Source organism: Dipodomys spectabilis, unplaced genomic scaffold, assembly GCF_019054845.1.
Source record: "Dipodomys spectabilis isolate Male_0828 unplaced genomic scaffold, ASM1905484v1 ptg000783l, whole genome shotgun sequence".
Lineage (NCBI taxonomy): Eukaryota > Metazoa > Chordata > Mammalia > Rodentia > Heteromyidae > Dipodomys > Dipodomys spectabilis.
This window is the reverse complement of record NW_024871460.1, coordinates 20623305-20647330: the sequence shown is the minus strand read 5'-3', so window position 1 is coordinate 20647330 and position 24026 is coordinate 20623305. Positions and strand designations below refer to the sequence as shown.

Here is a 24026-nt window from a genome sequence, read left to right as displayed (position 1 = left end):
GAATACGACTGTTTAGGTAGTTTGAAGAATGTCTATCAATTAAGATTTGTCTGATGTTTTTCTCATCAATAGATTTGTTATGGGTTTTTGAAAAGTAACAGAAGTGTCATTTTAATCAAAGTACATACTATCAATAACTTATTATGGTCTATGTTGACAACTGACAGTGTTCATCAGAATTTTAATATTTTCCTATAAAGTTATTTTGGTACTCTTTGGAAGTCATTATATGCCATCTATACTTAAAGAATGAAGAGTTGTGTTTCATCTCTGCAAGGAACAACATATACATAAATTATTTAGAGTTCATATAGACAGAAAGTTTATATCATCTTTCATTAATTTATTCACTTATTACAATCAGAATTGACTCAATGATATTGATTTTATGCCTTGGGTTACAATAAAATATTGTTTTATTTATAGTTCAAATTGACAGCATTTTGGCCCTTGGAAGTTCTTTTTTTTTTTTTTTTTTTTTTGGGTCCGGTTGTGGGGCCTGAACTCTGGGCCTGGGCGCTGTCCCTCAGCTCTTCAGCTCAAGGCTAGCGCTCTACCACTTGAGCCACAGCACCACTTCCGGCTTTTTTCTTTTTGCTTATGTGGTGCTGAGGAATCGAACCCAGGGCCTCTGGCATGCAAGGCAAGTGCTCTACCACTGAGCCACCTTCCCAGCCCCCCTCAGAAGTTCTTGCAGTTGACTATGTCTCATTGGCATGCTCTTATTACTGTTTTTAATATTTCCTTACTTTCCTGTACAATGTTCTCCAAAGTCATCTTGCATACTTCCTGCCTGAGTCTTAAAATAAGTGTGTGTCCAAGGAACTTTGGGTTGTTTCATTTGGAAATGGTATTAGAAATCAGGAGCTGGCCACTAATGTGATCATTGTTACTTATGCCATTGCTTTTAGCCTTCTCAAACTGATGGAGATAAGAAATATGTGCATATACCAGCCCATGGACATCCACATATTCATGTTGCCAACTACATTAAGGTAAACATAAGTTTTTTTTCATTTCTTTTATATTATTTTTAATTAAAGTGAAAACCATATATTCACATAATAAAATTAACCTTCTCCCCTTGAAAGCTGACTTGAAACTTGAGATCTTTCTGTTTCAAGACTAGAGTGCTGGGATTACAGGCATGAGCCACCTGTTGGGGGAGATTACAGGCATAAACCACTATGCTCAGCTAAAATTAACCATTTTAGAGTACACACAATTCAGCACTTAGAATACTAGCAATGCTGCAAATGCCATCTAATTTGCAAGCATTTTTATTACCCTCAAAAGAAAATATTTCATCCGTGATTAATCATTCTCTTCCATCCCTCTTTTCAATTCCTCCAAGCCTCTAGCAAGTACAATCTGATTTTTGTCTGAGGATTTGCCTATTTTGGATTTTGTGTAAATGGAATCGTATGTGATCTGTTGTAGTTTTTCACTTTGCGTAATGTTTTTGAGGATCATCTATGTTGTAGTATCATAACTTCATTTTTATAGGTGACAAACATTACATACATAGGTATGATGTATTTTATTTGTTCCTAGGTTGATGAGTATTTGGGTTGCTTCTGCCTTTTTGCTATTGTGAAGAATACTGGTGTAGTTTCAGTGCCCAGTGTATTAGTCTTTGCTTCAGTTCTTTGGAGTATCTACCTATTAGTGTAATTAGTGTGTTATATGGTAATTCTAGCAAGTTTTGAGAAATTTGATATGGTTTTCCACAGCAGCTACACAATTTTATGTTCCCATTGGTATTTTTTTCTACATCCTCACCAATATTTTCCTATTAAATAATCAGAACCCTTAATTGGCATGAAGTGGTAATTCATTATGGCTTTGATTTGCATTCCAACAATGAATAATAATATTCAGCATCTTATACCTATTAGTCTTTTATCTTCTCTGAAAAAGTGTCTACTCATATTTTTTGTCAGTTAAGTTGGTTGTCTTTTGTCAAAACTTCACATAATGCCCTTGTCAGAGATATTATCAATATTTTTTTCTATTCTGTGGATTGTCTTTTGACTCTCTTGATAATATTCAGGCCCCATGACCGGACCCAAAAAAAAAAAAATCAGTTGACCATACCTAAGAGGATTTATTTCTGGCTCTCAATTTCTTACTGGTTTATTTATCTGTTGTTATTCCAATGTCACAGTTTTGATTAGTGTAGTTTCAGAGCAAGTTTTGTAAACAAAAATGAGAGATCTCTGACTTCATTATTTTGCAAAATTGCATTGACTATGTTGAAAGTCTTATTCCTAGAAATCTTTTTTTTTTTTTTAATTTTTTTTTTTTTTGGGCCCGGTCGTGGGGTTGAACTCTGGGCCTGGGCACTGTCCCTCAGCTCTTCAGCTCAAGGCTAGCGCTCTACCACTTGAGTCACAGCGCCACTTCCGCTTTTTTTCTTTTTTCTTATGTGGTGCTGGGGAATTGAACCCAGGGCCTCATGCATGCAAGGCAAGCGCTCTACCACTGAGCCACCTTCCCAGCCCCATTCCTAGAAATCTTAAGATGGGTTTTCTCATTTCTGAAAAAAAAAAGAAAAATCCAAACAACTAAAAGACCAAACAAAAAATGGGATTTTGATAAATTCATTTAATCTGGGAATTGCTTTGGGTACTACTGACATATTATTAAATCCTTCTACTCATAAACACCTGCTTTAGCTTTCTTATAGACATAATAGTTCTACTTTCTTCTAAAACGTCTGGGAGAGATATTTTTTGTCTTTTCCAGCTGGTAGTGACTGTTGGCATTCCTTGACTTGAAGCTACATCATTTGTTGCTGCCTTTATAGTTCTATTGCCTTCTCCTATACCGTCTTTAGTGTCTTGTCTTTACCTTTCTCTCCTTCCTCCTTTCACTTCTCTGAACTAAGGCTTGCTTTGTAAGCAAGCTCCACCACTTCAGCCAGGTCTCCAGTTCTTTTGCTTGTTTTTCAAAGAGGTTCTTACTTTTCCTGGGCCAGTTGGTACCACATCCACCTACTTCCACCTCTCAAGTAGCTAGGATTACAGGCATGCTCCATCATGCTGGTCTTTTCTTTCTTTTTTCTTTTTGGTCCAGTTGTGGGGCCTGAACTCTGGGCCTGGGCACTGTCCCTCAGTTCTTCAGCTCAAGGCTAGCACTCTACCACTTGAGCCACAGCTCCACTTCCGGCTTCTTTTCTTTTTGCTTATGTGGCGCTGAGGAATCGAACACAGGGCCTCATGAATGCAAGGCAAGTGCTCTACCACTGAGCCACCTTCCCAGCCAGTCTTTCTTTTTTCTTTTGGTTGTTGTTGTTTCTCTTTTTGTCCTAGAGGAGGACTAGAACTCAGTATCCAAAAGCTTTTGCTTTTTGGCAAGTATCCTACCACCTGAGCCATGACTCCAACTCCTGGGTCTGTTTTTTTACATAAGGTCTTGTTAAGCTTTTGCATGGGCTGGACTGCAACCTTGCTTTCCCTGCCTCTTGAGTACCTGGAATTACAAGCATGTACCTCCACACAGCCTGTTTTACTTTTTTTTTTTTGCCCCTGGTTCAGGGCCTCATGCTTGCAAGGCAGGTAGGTATTATACCACTTAAGTCATATCTTCAGTTCTCTTTTTAGTTGTGTTTTTGTTTGGGGCTGAGCTTGGACTGTAATCCTCCTACATACACCTCTGGCCTAGCTGGGATCACAGGCTTATGCAACCACACATAATTTATTTGCTGGTCTTGTACTTTGATGCTTTTAATTTTTTGTTTTCCAAGGAGCTGGGATTGCAGGCATGAGCTACCACACTGCACTTTGCCTCATGTATTTTGATTTACTAGGCAACATTTGGTCGTTTACAAATGTAAGGTAATGTAAGCTCTGGGGATGACGGTATGGCTCAAATGGTAGAGGGCTTGCTTGGTAAGTGTGAGGCTTTAAGTTCAAATCTTAGTACTGCACATAAGCACATAAACGCACAGGCAATGTATTATATTATTAAAAAGGAATTACATTTATTTGCACTGCACAATGGAATATAGGCTGAAAACTACTAATTTTTGAGACTTAAAAGAAAAAAAGAGCCCCAAACCAGCAGCCAGGTAATTTCCCTAAGCCAGGAATTTGGTAACTTTTTTTATTTTATTTTTTTTTTTGTGGCTGCAAGAGAAAAATGGCATATAGAATTAAAAATGTCAAGCATTTAAATGTTACTTTTTTTAAACATCTCAGTCACACACCCACTGCTACTTATTTTAAATATCGAAATTATCCAGCTTTTGATTACAAGTAGGCCCTTCTGTTTTCTCTAGAGAAATGACAGGACTTGGAGATTCTTGTATAGACTACTGAGGGCTTCCACAATTATAATTTTATTTACAACTTCACACTCACAGTCACGGTTTCAACTACTTTGCTTGGCAAGCGAAGACACTTTCACCAACCTCAGGTCTAAATTCATCGCCCCTCCTACCTGTGGCCTACCACCACGGACCTAAGTTCCCCTCCCCAGCTCATTGCGCAAGGGAAGCAAGGAATCTCTTGTTTTTTTTTCTTCAGACTTGGAAGAACTAGAACCGTTTTCTCATTCGCACCCGGATCCGTGGCATTCGTAGCTTCGCCACCCAAGCCAGGGCGGCCACCTCAGGAACCGCCGCGGGGAGGGCCGTGGGAGGCCTCACTACTCACTTCTCCGAGCGCCACTTCCGGATCTCCGGTGTCTCCACGTTATCGGTCCGTCCCCTCCCCCGGGGCAATTCCGAAGAGCTTCGTATTAACCCCGAGTGGTGGTCCAGGCGAGGTTGCGCCGGTGGGTGGGTTAGTCGGGCGAGACGGCTCCCAGAAGACGCAAAGAGCTGACGTTCGGGCCCGAGTGAGCCATTGCGACCTCGGAGTGGGAGAGGAGCGGCTGCGGCGGCGGCCGGGCTGTTTTTTCCTGAGCACCGAGGCAGGCACACCCGGAAGTCGCGCTGTACTGGAGTGGCGCCCCCGCCGCCCCCGCCGCCCTCGCCGCCGGGCGCGCGCGCCAGGTACCGCGAGGTGGAGGAGACGCCACGGTACGCCCGAAGCGCGCGTGTCAGCAGAGGCCGCGTCGCCGCGGCGGAAGGGCCCGGACCTCTCCAGCTCTAGCCCTGCCGCGGTAGCTTTCCGGAAAGGCGGAGGGTCTGGCCGGGTGCCTGGGCTGGCGAAGGGCCGTGGCGCCTGCCGGGTCCGGCTCCCACCCCCGGGGTCCCGCTCGCCTCTGGCTGCCACCTCGTTCTCCCACCTCACCTGGCCAGGTGAGGCGCGTAGAATTGGTGGAGCCCGGGGAGCGCTCGCGTCGTTTCTGCTTCTGGGAGGAAGCCAGCGACCGCGTTTCGGCCTTTCCTCCCTGAGGCGTGTTGTTTTATTTTAATGCTTGTCTCTTCGCCCTGCACTCGCGATTCAGTTACACGCAGCCTTGCTGTCTCTGTCTCTACCCATTGCAGCGTCCGCCTGTGCCTGCAAGATGCTGGAGTCCTATGTAACGCCAATTTTAATGAGCTACGTGAATCGCTATATCAAGAACTTAAAGCCTTCGGACCTCCAGCTTTCTCTGTGGGGTGGAGACGTGGTTCTCAGCAAACTCGAGTTAAAGTTAGATGTCCTGGAACAGGTAAGCTGTCTAACTGTCATGGCCGGGAAACATTTCCAGTCCTTCTAGGCACGGTTCGTTTCCCATGCTGTGACTTGCTGCAGAGAAAAACTAGACGTGCTTTGGCTTTTAGCAAGAAAAACGTCATTTTCTTGCTAATGTGTTCTATGCTGATACACATTGTCAAAATGTCCTATGAAGCTGGAGAATATTACTTGTGTATTTTGGGGCAGAGAGATTAAGGTCAGATTTTGAGGAAAGTTCTGCCTTCCCTAAGAAAGAATCCATTCCTCATGGCATCCTCAAAGAATTCTCTAGACACTGATTGAGAATGACAGTAAAGTTGCAAACTTCTTTATTCATCACTTTTTAGTTTCTTTTAACATGTGAATCACTTGATACTAATGAACTGTAACTTGCAAAATTCATGCATTCAGTAACTCATGTAGAACATTTACCAGTAACATATGCCAAATCATTCTCTTATGTTTGAGGATTCGAGATAATATGTGAATTCTTAAGAGTCAGAAATCAACTATGTTCTTTAGGAATTATGGGAAGAATTAATCTGATGGTTTTTGTTACCAGTGTTTATGTTCAATTTTCACCTGTTGCAGAATAATCTAGCGGTAATAACAAAAACTCTTGGCTCCTTCCTCATTCTTTACCCAAGGTTAAGTGGGTGTTTTAATATATTCATTTAAACATTTTAAAGGAGCATGCATCTTAAGTGTAACAACATAGTTTTAAAATTTATCATATCTGTGCATCTACCATCTAGATCAAAGTATTTCCTAGCACCTTAAATGACTCTTCTTTGCACTTTTGTAACCAATACTCTCTTCTCATAAAATAGGAGACTGCTAATTTGATTACTATCAAGATAGATATCTCTTACCTGTTCTTGAGCCTCATCAAATTTGAATCATTTCTCTTTGGCTTTTTTCATTTCATGTTATAGATGTGATCAGCTCGTATTCTGCTTGAGCAGTATTTCTTTGTTATTGTATTCCATTGTACAAGATTCCACAATTTACTTATCTACTTTCCTATTGGTGGATCTTTGGCTGTTTGTATTTTTGACTATTATGAAGAGCGCTTCTGAATGAACATTCTTATATGTATATTTTGATGTATATGTGTAAGAGGTAGGCATATGTTCAGCTTTAATATATATTGCCAAGTGGCTTTTCACAGTAGTTGTATCATTCTTACTGCTGTTAGCTATATTTGTTATCTTAATTTTAACTTTGCTGGTAGGTATATAGTGATATTCCATTTTAATAATTTTCTTTCTTTTTTATCATATTGGGGGGTTGAACTGAGGGCCTTCCTGCTATTAGACAGGTGTTCTAGTTCTGAGTCATATCTCCTGCCTTTGTACATTGGTTATTTGTGAGTTAGGGTCTAGATTTTTTTTCCAGGATTGTAGTTCAGGATTTTCCTATTTCATGATTACATGGAATATGGATTGTGGCCTGTTACCACAATTTCTCTCAATGTCAGCCTTCTGAGTATCTAGGATTATAGATTTGATCTACCTTGCCTGGCCTCTTGTAATTTGTATTTGCTTTTTGTCTAATGACTAATGATAAATACCTTTTCATATGCCAGTTGACATTTAGATGTCTTTTCTAAATTCTGTTTTATGTCTTCTTAAAAAATTGGTCTTTCTGTACTTGCTCTTTCTTTTCAACTTGTATTTTTTTTTTTTTTTTTCTTTCTCCTCTGGGGTCTAGGGATTGAACCCAGAGACTTGCCATCTACCTTAACTCTGAACTAGTTTCCTAACAGGAGTTCTTTATAATATCTGCGATCTTTCTAGTATCTGAAGTGAGTTCTTTGTCACATCATAGCGTTGTGGCTTGTCCTTTACTTTCTAAAAGTATCTTGATGAGCACAAGTTTATAATTATGTTATCAAAGCTTGTCTGTCTTTTACTTTATGGTTAGGGTTTTCAGGTTTTGATTTTTCCTTTTTATTTTTACACACTTTCTGATAGGTTCTTTTGGATTGTCTTTGTATACATCTGTAAATGATATCAATTTGACATTTTCCTATCCAATGCATTTACCGCTTATTTCTTTTTCTCCTATTATTTCATTTACCTCTGATATAATGCTGAATATTTTTTTTTCAACTTCAGTTGGAGTTAAACACTATACTATAAAGTGTGTTAGGTGTTAATAACCTTTATTGGGTTAGGGACATTTTGCTCTATTCCTAGTTTTCTACTGAATTTAAAAAATATTGAATAGGCATTGAATTGTATGAAATATTACACTTAATAAGTTCATAATGTTTTTTCTTTTTGTTAATGAGGAAAGTTGATTTTTAAAATGTTAAACTCTTTGTATTTCTGGGCTAAAACTCAGTTACTATGTAGTAGTCTTTTTATATATTGTTGGATTTTATTAGATTTTATGTATTTCTATTGCATAGAAATATTTTCATTGTATAATTTGAATATATTTGCAAATTATATAATCCTATGATTTACTTAATTTCTGTCTTGTGGCAGTACTGGGGTTTGAACTTAAGGCTTCATGCTTACTGCTCAGGTTCTGTATCACCATGTTTTCAACCCTTTTGCTTTAAGTCTTACTTTTTGCTGGAGCACAGTCCAGCTGGAGCAGTGTGTGCCCATGACACCCAGTGTTTAATTTTGTGTGTATAAACACTAGGACTTTAATTTAGCATTGTTTCTAAGGCAAACACTTTACCACTTGAATAATTCACCCTAGTCCATTTTGCTTTTAGTTACTTTTTTGAATAGGGTCTTGCATTCCTACTTGACCTAGCCTATATTCACTTCTCTTTTTTATTCCTCCTGCATAGCTGGAATGATAGGTGAATGCTACTCTGTCCAGCTTTATTGGTTGATATGGAATCTTGCTAACTTTTTGCTGGAACATTGATCATTGATCCTCCCTAACTCTTATCTTCCAAATAGGTGGGATTATAGGCAAAAGTCACCATACCCCCATACCTAGCTTCCTTACTAAGTGGTGTGTGAGTGAGTGTGTATGTGTGTGTGTGTGTGTGTGTGTGTGTATTATGTGTTTGCTTGTCCTGGGTCTTGAACTCAGGGCCTGGATGTTGCTCTTGAGCTGCTTTGCTCAAAGCTACTGCTCTACCACTTGTACGGTCCACGGTCCACTTCTGGCTTTTTTTGATGCTTAGTTGGGGATGAGAATCTCATGTACTTTCTTGCCCTGGCTGGCTTTGAACTGCAGTCCTCAGATCTTAGCCTCCTGAGTAGCTAGGATTACAGATGTGAGCCACCTGTGCCTGGCCCTTACTATGTTTTGATGATCAGATATGTTATCTTTTAAAGATTATTTGTGAAATATTATCTTTTTATAATTTATAGAAAAGATTATATATGATTGGTATTACTAGTTTTTCATGTTATTGTCAAAAGTATGTAGAACAGGGCTGGGAAGTTGGCTCAGTGGTAGAGCGCTTGCCTTGCATGCCTGAGGCCCTGGGTTCTATTCCTCAGCACCACATAAGCAAAAAGAAATAAGCCGGAAGTGGCGCTGTGACTCAAGTGGTAGAGCACTAGCCTTGAGCTGAAGAGCTGAGGGACAGTGCCTAGGCCTAGAGTTCAGGCCCCACGACCGGACCCCAAAAACAAAAACAAAAATGTGTAGAACAACATATTCCCCTTAACCAATTTAAATGTACAATTCTGTGGCATTAATTACATTCATATTGTTATATACCCATAACTATTATCCATATCCAGAACTTTTTCGTCTTTCTCAACTGAAATTCTGTGTCTACTAAGCTTTAACTCTCTATTCTCCCCACCTTCTACTAATCATTTGCAGCTACAATTGTACTTTGTATCTTTATAAATATGACTACTCTAGGTACCTCATATAGGCAAACTCATTGCATATTTACCTGTTTGTGACTGGCTTATTTCTCTTCTCTCTCCTCTCCCCTCTCCCCTCCTCTCTCCCTTCCCCTTTCTCCTTTCTCTTCTCTCTTTTCTTTCCCCTCTCCTCTCTCCCCTCTCCCCTTTCTTTCATTCTTTTTTTTTTTTTTTAATTCTTTGACATGGGATCTCACTGTGTAGCTTAGGTTAATTTTGAACTACATTTATTTTCTTAAAATTAGGTCCTTTACTCTCAATTCTCATGCCTGGTGCTTTACTACTCGAGCCATACCTTCACTTCTGGTATTCCATTAGTTATTGGAGGTCAGAAGCTCTAGGATTTATCTGCCTGGGTTGCCTCTGAATCTTAGTTGTCTGATCTCAGCCTCTTGAGTCACTAGGATTAAAGGTGTGAGCCACTGGTGTCTGTCTTGATTGGTTTAGAACTCTTGATCCTCCTTCCTCAGTGCACTGAGTGCTGGGATTACAAGCATATGCCACTACCCAATGTGTCCTGTTTCTTTCACCCTAGACTGTGACTTCCAGGTTCCTCTTTATTGTAGTATGTGTCAGCATTTGTTTTGAAGGATTAAGAATATTTCATTTTATGAAATACCACATTTTGTTTATTCATTTATCTTATTATACTTGGCTAGCTTCCATCTTTTGGTTGATTGGGAATAATTATTGTGAATAATGCTGCCATGAACATATGTGTAAAAATATCTTTCAGATTTTGCTTTCACCTTACTTGTATACATACCCAAAAATGAAATTGTTAATTGTATAGTAATTTTACGTTTGTTTGAGGGGCTCTGATACTGTTTTCCACGGTAATTGTACCATCTACAATTCCTCTGAGCAGGGCACAAGGACTCCAGGTACTCTATATCCTTGCCAACACTTACTATTTTCTGTTTTCGTGATAGCTATTGTAATGGTTATGAAGTAGTATCCCATTGTATTTTTAATTTGTTTTTCTCTTATGATAAGTGATGTTGGGAATCTTCTCATGTATTTTATTATTTCAATATTATGTTTAGAGAAATGTCTATTTAAATTCTTTGTCCTTTAAAAATTTATTATTACATAATTGTACAGAGAGACAGAGTTTTCATTGTAACATGTCCATTGTCCAATTTTTGAGTCTACCATTGAGGTATGAAGTCTTTATATCTCAATTTCTTTTTCACTACTGCCTTTTTCACTACTGCCTTTGTCAGTAATTTCTACCCTTTCTATCTTGAGTGATCATTATATTCTTGTTGAAAATTATTTGGTCATGGGTGTAAAGGATTATTTCGCTGAAAATTATTTGGTCACAGGTTTATTTCTGGACTCCCAATAAAATTCTTCTGGTCTCTATATTTTCCTTTATGCCAGTATCACACTGTTTTGTCTGCTATAGCTTTGTGGAAAGTTTTGAAATTAGGAACTATGCAATTTTTGCTTTCTTTGTAGGTTTTTTTTTTTTTGCTGGTCCTGGGACTTGAATTCAGGACCTGAGTGCTGTCCTTGAGCCTCTCTGTGCTCAGGGCTAGCACTCTACCACTTGAGGCACAGCACCATTTTGGGCTTTTTCTGAGTAGTTTATTGGACTTTCCTGCCCAGGCTGGCTTTGAACTGAACTAAAAGTTTGATAAAATAATTTGATAAAACTATAGATAAAACTATTTTATATATATTATAGTTACATATAAATATTGTGATATCGTTTGATCAAACTATATTGATCAAATTATTTAATATAGTTTATTATTTGATTATGTTTGATAAGCTGTAATTCTCAAAAAATTTCGTGGGGCTTGAACTCAGGGCCTGGGTGCTGTCCTGAGCTTTTTAGCTTACGGCGAGCATTCTACCACTTGAACCATAGCACTGCTTCTGGTTTTCTGGTGGTTTTTTGGAGATAAGAGTCTCACAGACTTTCCTGCCCCAGGTAGCTTTGAACCATGATCCTCAAATATCAGCCTCCTGAGTGGCTAGGATTACAGGTGTGAGCCACTGGTGCCTGGCTCAAAAATTTTTTTAATGTGAGATTATTCTTTTAAAAAAGGAATTTGAATATTATAATAGAAATATTAAGCACTTACAAATTTTTATTTATGCTTTGTCTTTTAAGGAACTGAAATTACCATTTACCTTTTTAAGTGGACACATTCATGAATTGAGGATTCATGTACCATGGACAAAACTGGGTTCAGAGCCAGTGGTAATTACCATCAATACAATGGAATGCATTTTAAAACTAAAAGATGGAATACAGGTAAGATAGTATGGAATCTAATTGTTTATGATAACTAATTTTAATAGTTATTATATTTGACACTTCCTTAACTTTAATATGCCATCTGTCACATAAACCTACATAATTTTTACTAACAAAGCACTGAAAAGAATGTATTAGTTGGGTGTTGGTGGCTTATGCCTGTAATCCTAGCTACTCAGGAGCTAAGCTTTTCTGCTCAAGGCTAACACTCTCTCATTTTGAGCCACAGGTCTACTTCCCATTTTCTGGTGGTCAATTGGAGATGAGTCTCACGGGCTTTCTTGCCCAGGCTGGCTTTGAACTATGATCCTCAGATAACAGTCTCCTTCCTAAGTAGCTAGGATTACAGATATGAGCCACCAGCACCTACCTATATTCTTCTTTCTTACAACTACTTTCATTATATTCCACAGGTCTTGGTGTATTTTCATTTTCTCTTAGAAATTTTTAGATTTTCCCCCCCTCCCCCATTCTGTTTTTGATGACTTATTGGTCATTCAAAAGAGTAGAATTTAGTTAGTTGTTTGGAAGATAACACATTATTAAGGTTTGGTTTAAAAAACATATATTGATATAATCCATAGTGTCTCTTTTTGTCATGTATAAGCCTGAAATTTATGGACTGTGTATACCAAACATGGCATAAAACAGTTCGATGAAAAAAATTTTTTTTTCAACTTATTGAGGAAATTTTAAAATGCTGTCATTAGTGGAAGCTTATAAAATTCTGTTATATTTGTTTTACCCTTGAGATTGTATCCCTACCATTACTTTTTATGCTGTAAATGTATTATTTTTCATAGTGCTAAGAAAGTAAACATTTGGCTGGGCGCCAGTGGCTCACATCTGTAGTCCTAGCTTTTCAGGAGGCTGAGATCTAAGGATCATGGTTCAAACCCAGCCTGGGCAGAAAAGTCCCCATGAGACTTTTTTTTGGGGGGGGGGGGGGTCCGGTCGTGGGGCCTGAACTCTGGGCCTGGGCGCTGTCCCTCAGCTCTTCAGCTCATGGCTAGCGCTCTACCACTTGAGCCACAGCGCCACTTCCGGCATTTTTCTTTTTGCTTATGTGGTGCTGAGGAATCGAACCCAGGGCCTCATGCATGCAAGGGAAACGCTCTACCACTGAGCCACCTTCCCAGCCCCGCCATGAGACTTTTATCTCCAATTAACCACTCCAAAACCGGAAGTGGCACTGAGCCTCAAAGTGTTAGAGCACTACCTTTGAGTAAAAGAGAGCTCTTGGACAGTGCCCAGGCCCTGAGTTCAAGCCCCAGGAAGGATTTAAAAAAAAAGAAAAGAAAAGAAAGTAAACATTTGTATCTAGAGAAGTAAGGAAAACTTTAGTTTCATGAGGGAGTTCCTTACAATGTTATGAATGAGTAGAAATATGAAGTTGTAATAGAAATGCCAATGTAACCTTAATTATAGTATTCGGTGTGTTGGACACTACAATTTATTTGTGTAAATCTTGCAGAGATCATCTAGTTTTGAGAGTTTACAGCTTGCTGGCGGTTCCAAATTTTCTCTTTTCTGCTGGTTTTATGCTATCCCAATTGTTACATGGTATTAAAGATAATGAAAAACATTTGATAACAGCTTCCAGAGAGAGAGAGAGAGAGAGAGAGAGAGAGAGAGTGTGTGTGTGTGTGCTTCATTCACAAACTCAGTTTGCCAGAGTTCTCTGGATTTAGGCTTGATGATTGTTGTTTTCTTTTCTTTGAACTTGCTTATTTTGCCCTGATTAGTCTGTCAATTTCTGCTTATTAATTTAAGTGTTTTACATTTCATGTCATCTTATTTCTTTTTTATTTATTTTTTGTCAGTTGTGGCGCTGTCCTTTAGCTCTTCAGCTCAAGGCTAGTGCTCTATCACTTGAGCCACAGTGCCATTTGGGCTTTTTCTGCTTATCTGTTGCTGAGGAATCGAACCCAGGGCCTCATGCATGCAAGGCAAGCACTCTACCACTGAGCCATCTTTCCAGCCCCTCATGTCATTTTAAAACATTGCCTAGTGTCTTTTTTTGTGGCCTGAATTTTGTTCCTTTTTTCCTTGTCTTCTTTTGGATTATGTAGTCATTCTGTTATATCTGTGGTTTTGCTTTCTGTGATTTTAGTTACTGGAGGTCAGCTGTGGTCTTAAAATATTAAATGGAAAATTCTGGCAATAGGTAGTTATAAGTTTTTATATTACAAGTCATTTTGAGTAGGGTTATGAAATCTCTGGGCATGAATAATTATTTCTTTGTTCAACCTATGTGTTATAAGTGCTGCTTACTGCTTAGTCACTTAGTAATGACCAGTTATCACATGGCCTGTTTTTGTTATGTTTTTGCAGTGCTTGTGTTCAAATTATCGTATTTTAACAATGGCCCCAAAGAGCAAGAATGCTGCTGCTGAAAATTTTAATATATCAATTTATAATTATCTTATTGTTGTTATAATTGTTAGTTTTACCCTGCATAATTTATAAATTAAGCTTTATTAGAAATTACATATGTATAGATAAACACACACACACACACACACACACACACACACACACACACACACACACACACACATCATTCTAAGTCTAGAAACATCGTTCTAAGTCCCATGTGTATATGTATATACATGGGACTTAGAACGATGTTTCCAATTAATCAGCAAAAAGCTGAGCAGTTTCAGGCATTCCCTGAAGACCCTGGAATATATCTCTTCCACAAGAGAATGGTTATATTTTAGCCTTCCATTTACTTATTATTTTTATTATTATATTTTATTATTTTATTGTTTTTTGTAGACCCATGGAATATATACATATAAATTATCACTGCCTACTCTCAGTATTATATCTCTTCACAGGTAATGGATCATCCCTTACATTAGTGTGCTTACAGCAATATAAACACTATACTTCTCTTTGTTCCATACATTTGTGATAACATTGTCATAACTCTTCAATATTTGGTACACATTTAAATATATTACCTTTTAGAACAATTAACTTTTAAGAAAAATATGTTTACTCAACTGATTGTTTTTGATAATATTTATTTAGATCAAAAGTTTTCATTTAGTAATTGTTTTTGTTTTCTTTTTGTTGTTGGTGCCAGTATTGAGCTTGAACTCAGGAACTGGGTGCAGTCCCTCAGCTTCTTTGCTCAAGGCTGGCATTCTACCACTTGAGCCACAGCTTTACTTCTGACTTTTTGCTGGTTAATTGGAAATAAGAGTTTCCTTTCTGAGAAGGCTTTGAATCAGGATCCTCAGATCTCAGCCTCCTGAGTAGCTAGAGTTACAGGTGTGAGCCACTGGTTCCTGGTTCACCTAATAGCATTTTATTCAGCTTGACAAACTTCCTTTAAAATCATCGTCCATTTCATATTGCCACAATTTTTTTTTTTTGGGTCTGGTCATGGGGCCTGAACTCTGGGCCTGGGCGTTGTCCCTCAGCTCTTCAGGTCAAAGCTAGCGCTCTACCACTTGAGCCACAGTGCCACTTCTGGCTTTTTTTCTTTTTGCTTATGTGATGCTGAGGAATCGAACCCAGGGCCTCATGCATGCAAGGCAAGTGCTCTACCACAGAGCCACCTTCCCAGTCCCTTGCCACAAATTCTTTTAGTTTTTATTTCTTTGAGAAATTCTTGGCTAGCTGGTGCTGTAATTCTAAATATTCACAAGACTAAGATTTAGAAGATTGTGTTTCAAGGCTAGCCCAAGTAGAAATGTCTGTGAGACTACATCTCCAATTAATTAGCAAAAAGCTGAGCAAATAAGGAAGGCCTGAGTTCAAACCTAGTTACCAGCAAAACCTCCCCAAACTTTGCTACTGTCTTTGCTTTAAAATGCTGATTTCTGGATTCAGTCTTGGAGGTTATTCCTGCTTATTTTTTTTTGTGCAAGGGTTTCTTTTTGAAATAGTAGCACTGACTACTTTTTATTTAAAAGATAACTAGTGTGATGCCACATACCTGTAATACTAATTTTTGGTAGGCTTGTGAAGGATGATTACTGTCTGAGGCTGTTTGAAGCTGTTAGAGGCTGGTTTGGTAAAACCACAGAACTCTATCTGAAAACTAAAAAGAACTGGGAGCATGGCTCAAATTGTAGAGCACTTGCTTAGCTAACTCAAGGCACTCAGTTCAAAATCCCAGTACTGAAAAAAAATGTAATGAATGAAAAAAAAAAGATGGCAAACTATTAGAGGATGAAAGCATGTTAGAGGATAGCAATAGCTTAAAGTAATAGTCTGTTTCTGAATCTCTTTAGTGAACTAATAGTATTCATCAAAAACTGCAACTTAGATAATCTAGCTTCTGTTTTTGAACTTTCTCATCTCAGTGAACTAATAGTATTCATAAAAAACTGTCACTTAGACAATCTATTTAACTTAACTATTTTTCTTATTTGTTAAATGAGAATGACAGTATCTTTCAGGATATTTGTGATAGTTATGAGTAGTGAATGTAGAACTTATTGCATTGCTTGTGCCAGTGATAATAGTCACTTAGTCTGTTACTTTTGCAATGTAAGATTTACTCACCTCAAAAAATTCTTCATGATTAAGTTAAATCTATCATAGGAGGTCATTTCTCTAATGGCAACAGTGATAATTGTTAATAAAAATATAATTTTGCCAGGATGTTTATATAATTTGGAGATTAATATCCATTAAATTATCAATGTTATATTTCTTTGACTTTATAATTTTTCTTGAACTTATTTAACCTATAGATACATGTGTAATGATCACTCAAAATTTGCTTTATGAATAACTGTTCAAAAGTCAGTTTCTTATTTTAGTATTATCAACTTTTATTTTATGGATATTGCGTTTTTAATTAAGTATTCAGTATATGGCTGGTGCTTTTCTTTGACTCTGTTCCTCTATCTCAAGGTCTTTTTTTTTCTTTTAATTGTGCTCATCCTGGGGCTTGAACTCCAGCCTGGGCACTATCCCTAAGATTTTTTTTGCTTAAGGCTAGCACTCTACAACACGAGCGACAGCTCCACTCCAACTTTTTTATTTTTTCCAGTTAACTGGAGGTGAGGGTTTCACAGACTTCCTGCTGGGTTTAGCTTTGAACCATGATCCTCAGATCTCAGCCTCCTGAGTAGGATTGCAGATGAGAGCCATCAGTCTCCTTTTCAAATGTTCATATTTAATAGAATCTTCTCTTACTCAGCATCCACTTATTCTTTGACTTATTCAAATCTGGCTTCTTCCTTTATCATTCTAATTGAACAATTCTTTTGTAAAAATATGTTAGCATCTTAATTTTTGGTTTGCTAGCTTGAGATGATTGTAGATACCGTAAGACTCATGTTTTGTGAAGAATTAAATTTGTGTTTGTTTTTAGAAGATGTAGTAATTTTAAGGAGTGAATATTGGTTTGTGTTGATGGTTATTTTTGCTGGTCAGCCTGTTGAACTCTTCCTTATTTCTTGCCTAATTTTTCCAATGATATGCTATTTAGCTTTGCTAGCATATATTACTGTTTGACTGAACTTGTCCAAATCTTGTCCAAATTAGAGACCATCTTTAACTTCAGTGTCTTATTTATTGAAATAAATGATATTTGCCTTTCATTCATATTTGCTTTATAGAAAAAATAATTAATGCCATTGTTCTCTGTGAAGAATGTTCTCCCACTTGAAGTACAAATGCCAATGCCACAAAAGGGAAAATTTATTTAAAGTTTTCTTTTTGTTTTTTTAATCAGTCGTGGGGCTTGAATTTAGGGCTGCTCAAGGCTAGTACTTTACCACTTTGAACCACAGCTTCACTTCCTGTTTTCTGGTGGTTAATTGGAGAAAGAGTCTCAAGGACTTTCCTGCTCTACCTGGCTTCAAAACTTGATCCTCAGATCTTAGCCTCTTGAGTAGCTAGGATTATAGGTGTGAGCTACCAGCCCTCTGATTTGCCTCTTGTTTTGTTCTCAGTGTTATTCTCTTTGTTTATCTGGTAGTTGATGGTTTTCAACTTTCAGCTGACTAGAATTATAAAGGTTAAGTGTGTAAGTATGCATACAACATGAATTTGGGAGCATGAAAGTAATAGATTTATTTGCAAACAGTGATTGTCATATTTTTCTTCTATTAAGAACTTTAGTAAGGCAATGATATTCTTGCTTGTTTCATGAGGAGCAAAAGACAGTATTTTCAGAAATAACTATGTGGACTTCAAGAGGAAACATTCTTTTGCAATGAAACATATTCACTAGACATTTTGGAAAAATTGTATCTTAAATAAAGATGAAAATATAATGTGTTTGGGATTAAAAGTTATCTGTAAATATTTTAGCTAGTATTTTTCAGAACAATTTCTTTTGTTCATAATTGGAGGTTTCAATGAAGTAAAGATGTGTAGTAGTATAAAGTGATGCTTAAAAAGCATATGATGTATTTATAAGATTATGTCTTTGTTGCTTTGTATGTCCCTCCCCATGGTATAACCCCTGCTTTCACTGATGTTGGTATATGTGGAGGAAAAGGAAAAAACAAATTGTTAAAACAGGGATACAAGAGGACCCATTGCAACAATGAGATGTACAAGTCGTTATGTCGGAAAAAGAACTTTACAACTTTGGTGGGGGGGGGATGGATACGAAGGGATGGGAAGGGGAAACAAAGCAGGAGGCTACAATGCTTGATAAGAAATGTGCTCATTATCTTACCCATGTAATTGTAACCCCTCTGTACAGTATTTTCACAATAAAAATATATTAAAAAAAAAGCATATGATGAACTCAAAACAAATGAGGGAACCAATTTCATTTTTAATGGTAAATATTAAATTTGCTTCCTATTCTTAGTCTTATTTTGCTTTATTTTTTATTTAATTTGATAGAGACTAGATTTAAATGGAAGTCTTGTCATTGACATAATTAAAATATCATTGAAGTGAAAACAAGTTCAAATTATGAAAATTATTTTCTAATATTTGTATATAATCACAATTTTTATGATTACAATTAAGAAAAAGTAGCATAATTAGTGATCAATATAGTTTGTAAGAGTCGATAATGTATGAATGTGTATAATTATTTGAAAACATATTTAGCTTACTTTGTTTCACTCTCTTTTTGCTAATAAAATTTCAAAAATAAAAGTAATTTGTTCCTTCCTTTGCTTTAACTTGTTTGTCATATGTATACCAGATTTATTGGACTGCAGTAGTTTTAATACATTTTGGCTGGGATGCTATTTATGACATCATTGTAATCTATATTTAGTATGTGATTTCAGTGTTAAATATTTTCATAATTGGTAGTTTTGGCAGTTTGTGTGGAACTTTTTCACATATCTTTAATGAACATGTTTTACTTCTGGACTTCTGAGGTAACCACATGTTTAAAAAATTAATAGTGTGGGGCTGGGAAGGTGGCTCAGTGGTAGAGCGCTTGCCTTGCATGCATGAGGCCCTGGGTTCAATTCCCCAGCACCATATAAGCAAAAAGAAAGAAAGCCAGAAGTGGTGCTGTGACTTAAGTGGTAGAGTGCTAGCCTTGAGCTGAAAAGCTGAGGGACAGTGCCCATGCCCAGAGTTCAGGCCCCACAACTGGACCCAAAAAAAAAAAAAATTAATAGTGTGCTTCTCATGTTAATATTTTTCAGTAATGTATGACTGGACATTTTAAAGAAGATAAATTAAACTGAAAGTAATTATAGTCAGACTTTCTTTTCAGTATTAGTCCTTTAGAACTTAAAGTTTAAAACATCCCCCCCAAATAACAGTAGATGCCATTTTAAAGAATGAATGATTAGCCGGGTGCTGCTGGTTGCTCATGCCTATAATCCTAGCTATGCAGAAGACTGAGACCTGAGGATGATGGTTCAAAGCCAAGCTGGGCAGGAAAGTAAATGAGACTCTTATCTTCAATTATCCACCCCACACCCAGAAATGGTGCTATATATGAAACTCTGGGTTCAATTCCTCAGTAGTTCCAGAAGTAGTTCAAGTGGTAGAGTGCCATCCTTGAGCAAGGAATGGAGCCCAGACCCTTAGTTCAGGACCCACAACCAACAACAACAACAACAAAAGAATGTGATAAAGATTGTTTTGTGGAGTCAAAGTTCTTTTGATTTACGGTATCAAATATTTAAAAAAAAATTTTTTTTTTTGGGTCCGGTCATGGGGCCTAAACTCTGGGCCTGGGCGCTGTCCCTCAGCTCTTCAGCTCAAGGCTAGCACTCTACCACTTGAGCCACAGAGCCACTTCTGGCTTTTTTTCTTTTTGCTTATGTGGTGCTGAGAAATCGAACCCAGGGCCTCATGCATGCAAGGCAAGTGCTCTACCACTGAGCCACCTTCCCAGCCCCATCAAATACTTAAAAATTTTTAATCAAATATTTTCTCCCCCCCACACTGTATCACTAACATTTGAAGCCAAGCTGATTTGTAAAAGTTTCACTTTTTGTTAATATATTCTCTAAAGTGTGATATTGAAAATTTTTTTTGCTAAAGGAGGTTTCCGTAGCTTTTGTCTCTGGTACTCTATCATATTGGCAGATGTAGTGATTATTATTTTTATTCTTGGAATTTTGGTTCATATGGATGAAATGCATGAACTAAGTTTATCACTAGTATTATACTATTATAAAATTATTGGGAATTAATCATTAGTGAATTGATGAATGGAGTACCACCATTCACCCTTCCTGTTGGTATCTTTGCTCTTGTGATGATTTTTCTTTTAAGTTAAAGGTTTTTGTGTTTTTTGTTTTGTTTTTGTTTTTTACTTTAAAATGGCATCAGAAGTTGCCAGGTGCTTTTACTTATTACTCTCCTATATACATTTTCTTCTAATGCCTGTGTGTGTGCGTGCGTGTGTGTGTGTGTGTGTGTGTGTGTGTGCGTGTGTGCGTGTGTGTGTGTGTGTGTGTGTGACTTCTCTCCTATATATATTTTCTTCTAATGCCTCTGTGTATGTGTGTGCGCGCGCGCGTGTGCGCGCATGTGTGTGACTTACTACTCTCCTATATACATTTTTTTCTAATGCCTCTGTGTGTGTGCGTGTGTGTTTGCCAGTCCTGGGGCTTGAACTCAGGGCCTGGGCATTATCCCTGAGCTTCTTTTGCTCAAGGCTAGTGCTCTACCACTTGAACTACTTCTGGCTTTTTCTGTTGATGTGGTACTGAGGAATTGAATCCAGGGCTTCATGTATGCTAGGCAAGCACTTACCACCAAGCTACATCCCTAGCCTCCTAATGCCTTTTTTTTTTTTTTTTGTCCGTCATGGTGCTTGAACTCTGGGCCTGGGCGCTGTCTCTCAGCTCTTCAGCTCAAGCTAGTGCTTTACCACTTGAGCCACGGTACCACTTAACAGTTTTCTAGTGGGTAATTGGAGATAAGAGTCTCATGGACTTTCTAGGTTGGGCTGGCTTTGAACTGCGGTGATCCTGATATCTCAGCCTCCTGAGATCTGGCGTGAGCCACTGGCGCCCGGACTTCTTTTTTTCTTTAAAGAACAATCTAGGCTTGTTAATTCCAGTTTAAATTGGAATTTACTTTTGGAGCTACTCATATATTGTTTGTTTTTGTTCCTCTACTGGAATCACTAGATCTCCTTTCTTACAGTTTGCTGAACAGCCTCCTACTAATTACCAAATCCTGAAGCAGTTCAACTATGAGAACTGACTATATCTCTATCATTCTTAGTACCCTGTTTTTTTTTTTTTTTTTGTCGGTCATGGGGCTTGAACTCTGGGCCTGGGCGCTGTCCCTCAGCTCTTCAGCTCAAGGTGAGCGCTCCACCACTTGAGCTACAGCGCCACTTCCGGTTTTCTGGTGGTTTTATTGGAGATAGGAGTCTCACGGTCTCTCCTGCCCGGGCTGGCTTTGAACCGTGATCCTCAGATCTCAGCCTCCTGAGTAGCTAGGATTACAAGCGTGAGCCACCAGCGCCCGGCAGTACCCTGTTTTTATTGAACTACTCTATGCCTTTAACTTCTGTTGTTGTGTGTACTCTGGTGTATTTGTTTGTTTTTGAAAAAATTTTTAATTAGCATGAATATTTTTGAAGATTTCTAATTAGCATAAATATTACATATACGCTGGCCATATTTTTTGAAAATAAATTTAAATATATATTAGTTGTACAAGGGAGATTTCATTGGGATATTTCCATACTTGCATATCTGGCCTTAGTTTACTAATCATCTTTCCTTGTAATATACTGTTTGCTTTTGTTACTGGTTCTTCCCCCATTTAGTGTCCATCCTTAACTTAAACATTATATTCAAATTGCTTTTCCTTTGATACTGTGAACTGAACCCAGAGCATTGTGTATGCTAGTCAAGTGCTCTACCACTAAGGTTCTACATTATAGTCTCTTATGTCACATCATTTTTTTTTGTTATTTTTGGTGGTACTGGGGTTTGAACTCAGGCCTTTACATTTGCTAGATAGGCCTGCTACCACTTGAGCCATGCCTTTGGCTCTTTTTCCTTCAGTTACTTTGTATAGGTTTTTCATTTATACCCAGTCTGGCCTGAACTGTGATCCTCCTTTTTATTTTTGTCTTAGGTGGGATGATAGGCATTTATTGTTGCTCCCAGCTATTGATTGAGATAGGGATCAGGAACTTTTTGTACAGACTGTATTCCAATCTCAATTCTCTCAATCTCTGCTTCCTGGGAAGCTAGGTTTTCAGGCATTAGCCACTATTCCTTGTCCTTCTTCATTGTATTTGAAAGGCTTGACCTATCTGGTTTTTCTAATGAATAACTCTGTGCCCTATTATAAACAATTGTTATTGTTTTAGAAATAGTTGTATTTGTGTTTGGTATGTTCTGAAATCCTTGAACACAGGTCTTACAAGTTAGCAAATCATCAATTGAATCAGGATAGGAAAATAATTATAACTTTGCATTTTATAAATAAGGATAAGTTTTATAAAAATACGTTACTTAACTTTCTTTTTTCTTTTTTATCTTTCTCATTATTTTAATCAATATGAGTATAATTTAAAGGTCAAATATAAATAGTGGTACATTAACAAGTTCCATTTCTACTTTTGCCATCTTTATATCTTTTTATCAGTTAGTTTTAGAAATACTTCTTTTTAAAAAATTTATTAGCATATAATGGGGTGCAAGTATGTTTCCTTGTGACATTTCCAATCACACATTTGTACATACATAGCGTATACATGCATATGCATAGTCACCCTTGGTCAAGTTGATCAATTTCAGCAGGTTTAATGGTTTTCTTTTCAGATGTTCATATAAAGTACTTTGACTACATTCACTGTCTTCTGCCTTCTCTGATTTAAGTTTCTATGTTACTCATATCAAAACTCAGTTGAACATCCTATCTAGTATAAATCAAAATGAAACATTGTTAAATGAGATCCAAAAGATTCTAAACATGTTTAAAATTAACCTTTAAAGGGCTTGACTGAAGTGGTGGAGCATCTACCTAGCAAGCACAAGGCCCTGAATTCAAACCTCAATACCCCCCCACCCCCCCCCCCCCACAAACACACAAATCATTAAAGTTGATTAAGAAGTGAGCTTTAATCTATATTATGAGGAATTTAACATATAAACAAATGGGAGAAGCTTAATTCCATGCTTTGAGATGGAAATGATAATTATTATTATTATACCGGTCTTGAGATTTGAACTCAGGGCCCAAGTTCTGTTCCTGAGATGTTTTGCTCAAGGCTAATACTCTACCACTTGGGCAACACACAGTTCTACTTTTGGTGATTAATTGGAGATAAGAGTCTCCTGGGCTGGCTTCAAACTATGATCCTCAGATCTCAGACTCCTGAGTAGCTAGGATTGTATATGTGAGTCACCAGTTCCTGGCAAGATAGTTGTTTAAAAGTAGCATATATATTTTTAAATTAATATGTATTAATATTGTTTGCTAAAGCCATAAATAAGAATTCATTGGATATTGTCAAGGAGTTTGTTTTGATACCAGCTACTAGATGAAGATCTAGTTTAAATTAATTTTATTTATTTATTTGTCGGTCATGTGGCTTGAACTCTGGGCTTGGATGCTGTCCCTGCGCTCTTCAGCTCAAGGCGAGCGCTCTACTGCTTGAGCCACAGTGCCACTTCCAGTTTTCTGGTGGTTAATTGGAGATAAGAGTCTCACGGACTTTTCTGCCTGGGCTGGCTTTGAATCGTGATCCTCAGATCTCAGCCTCCTCAGTAGCTAGGATTACAGGCTTGAGCCACCGGTGTCCGGCTCTTTTATTTTTTTAAAAGGTATTTTTCTTGATTAGTAGTTGTAGAAAGAGGTTACAATTCCCTAAATCAGGTTGTGAGTACAAATGCTTCTTGATCAATA

At 37.6% G+C, this 24026-nt stretch overlaps 1 protein-coding gene across 2 annotated transcripts in view; it reads left to right on the top strand.

Annotated features, from left to right (window-relative positions):
- Positions 1 to 4438: 4438 nt before the first annotated feature.
- Positions 4439 to 24026, top strand: part of Vps13b (vacuolar protein sorting 13 homolog B) — a 505216-nt gene continuing 485628 nt past the window's right edge. For both annotated transcript variants that reach the window (XM_042673185.1, XM_042673186.1), the window contains exons 1-3: positions 4439 to 5248; positions 5438 to 5604; positions 11592 to 11735. In XM_042673185.1, coding sequence (XP_042529119.1) covers positions 5458 to 5604; positions 11592 to 11735 — 291 coding nt within the window. In that variant the 5' untranslated portion in view covers positions 4439 to 5248; positions 5438 to 5457. The remainder of the gene's footprint in view (positions 5249 to 5437; positions 5605 to 11591; positions 11736 to 24026) is intronic.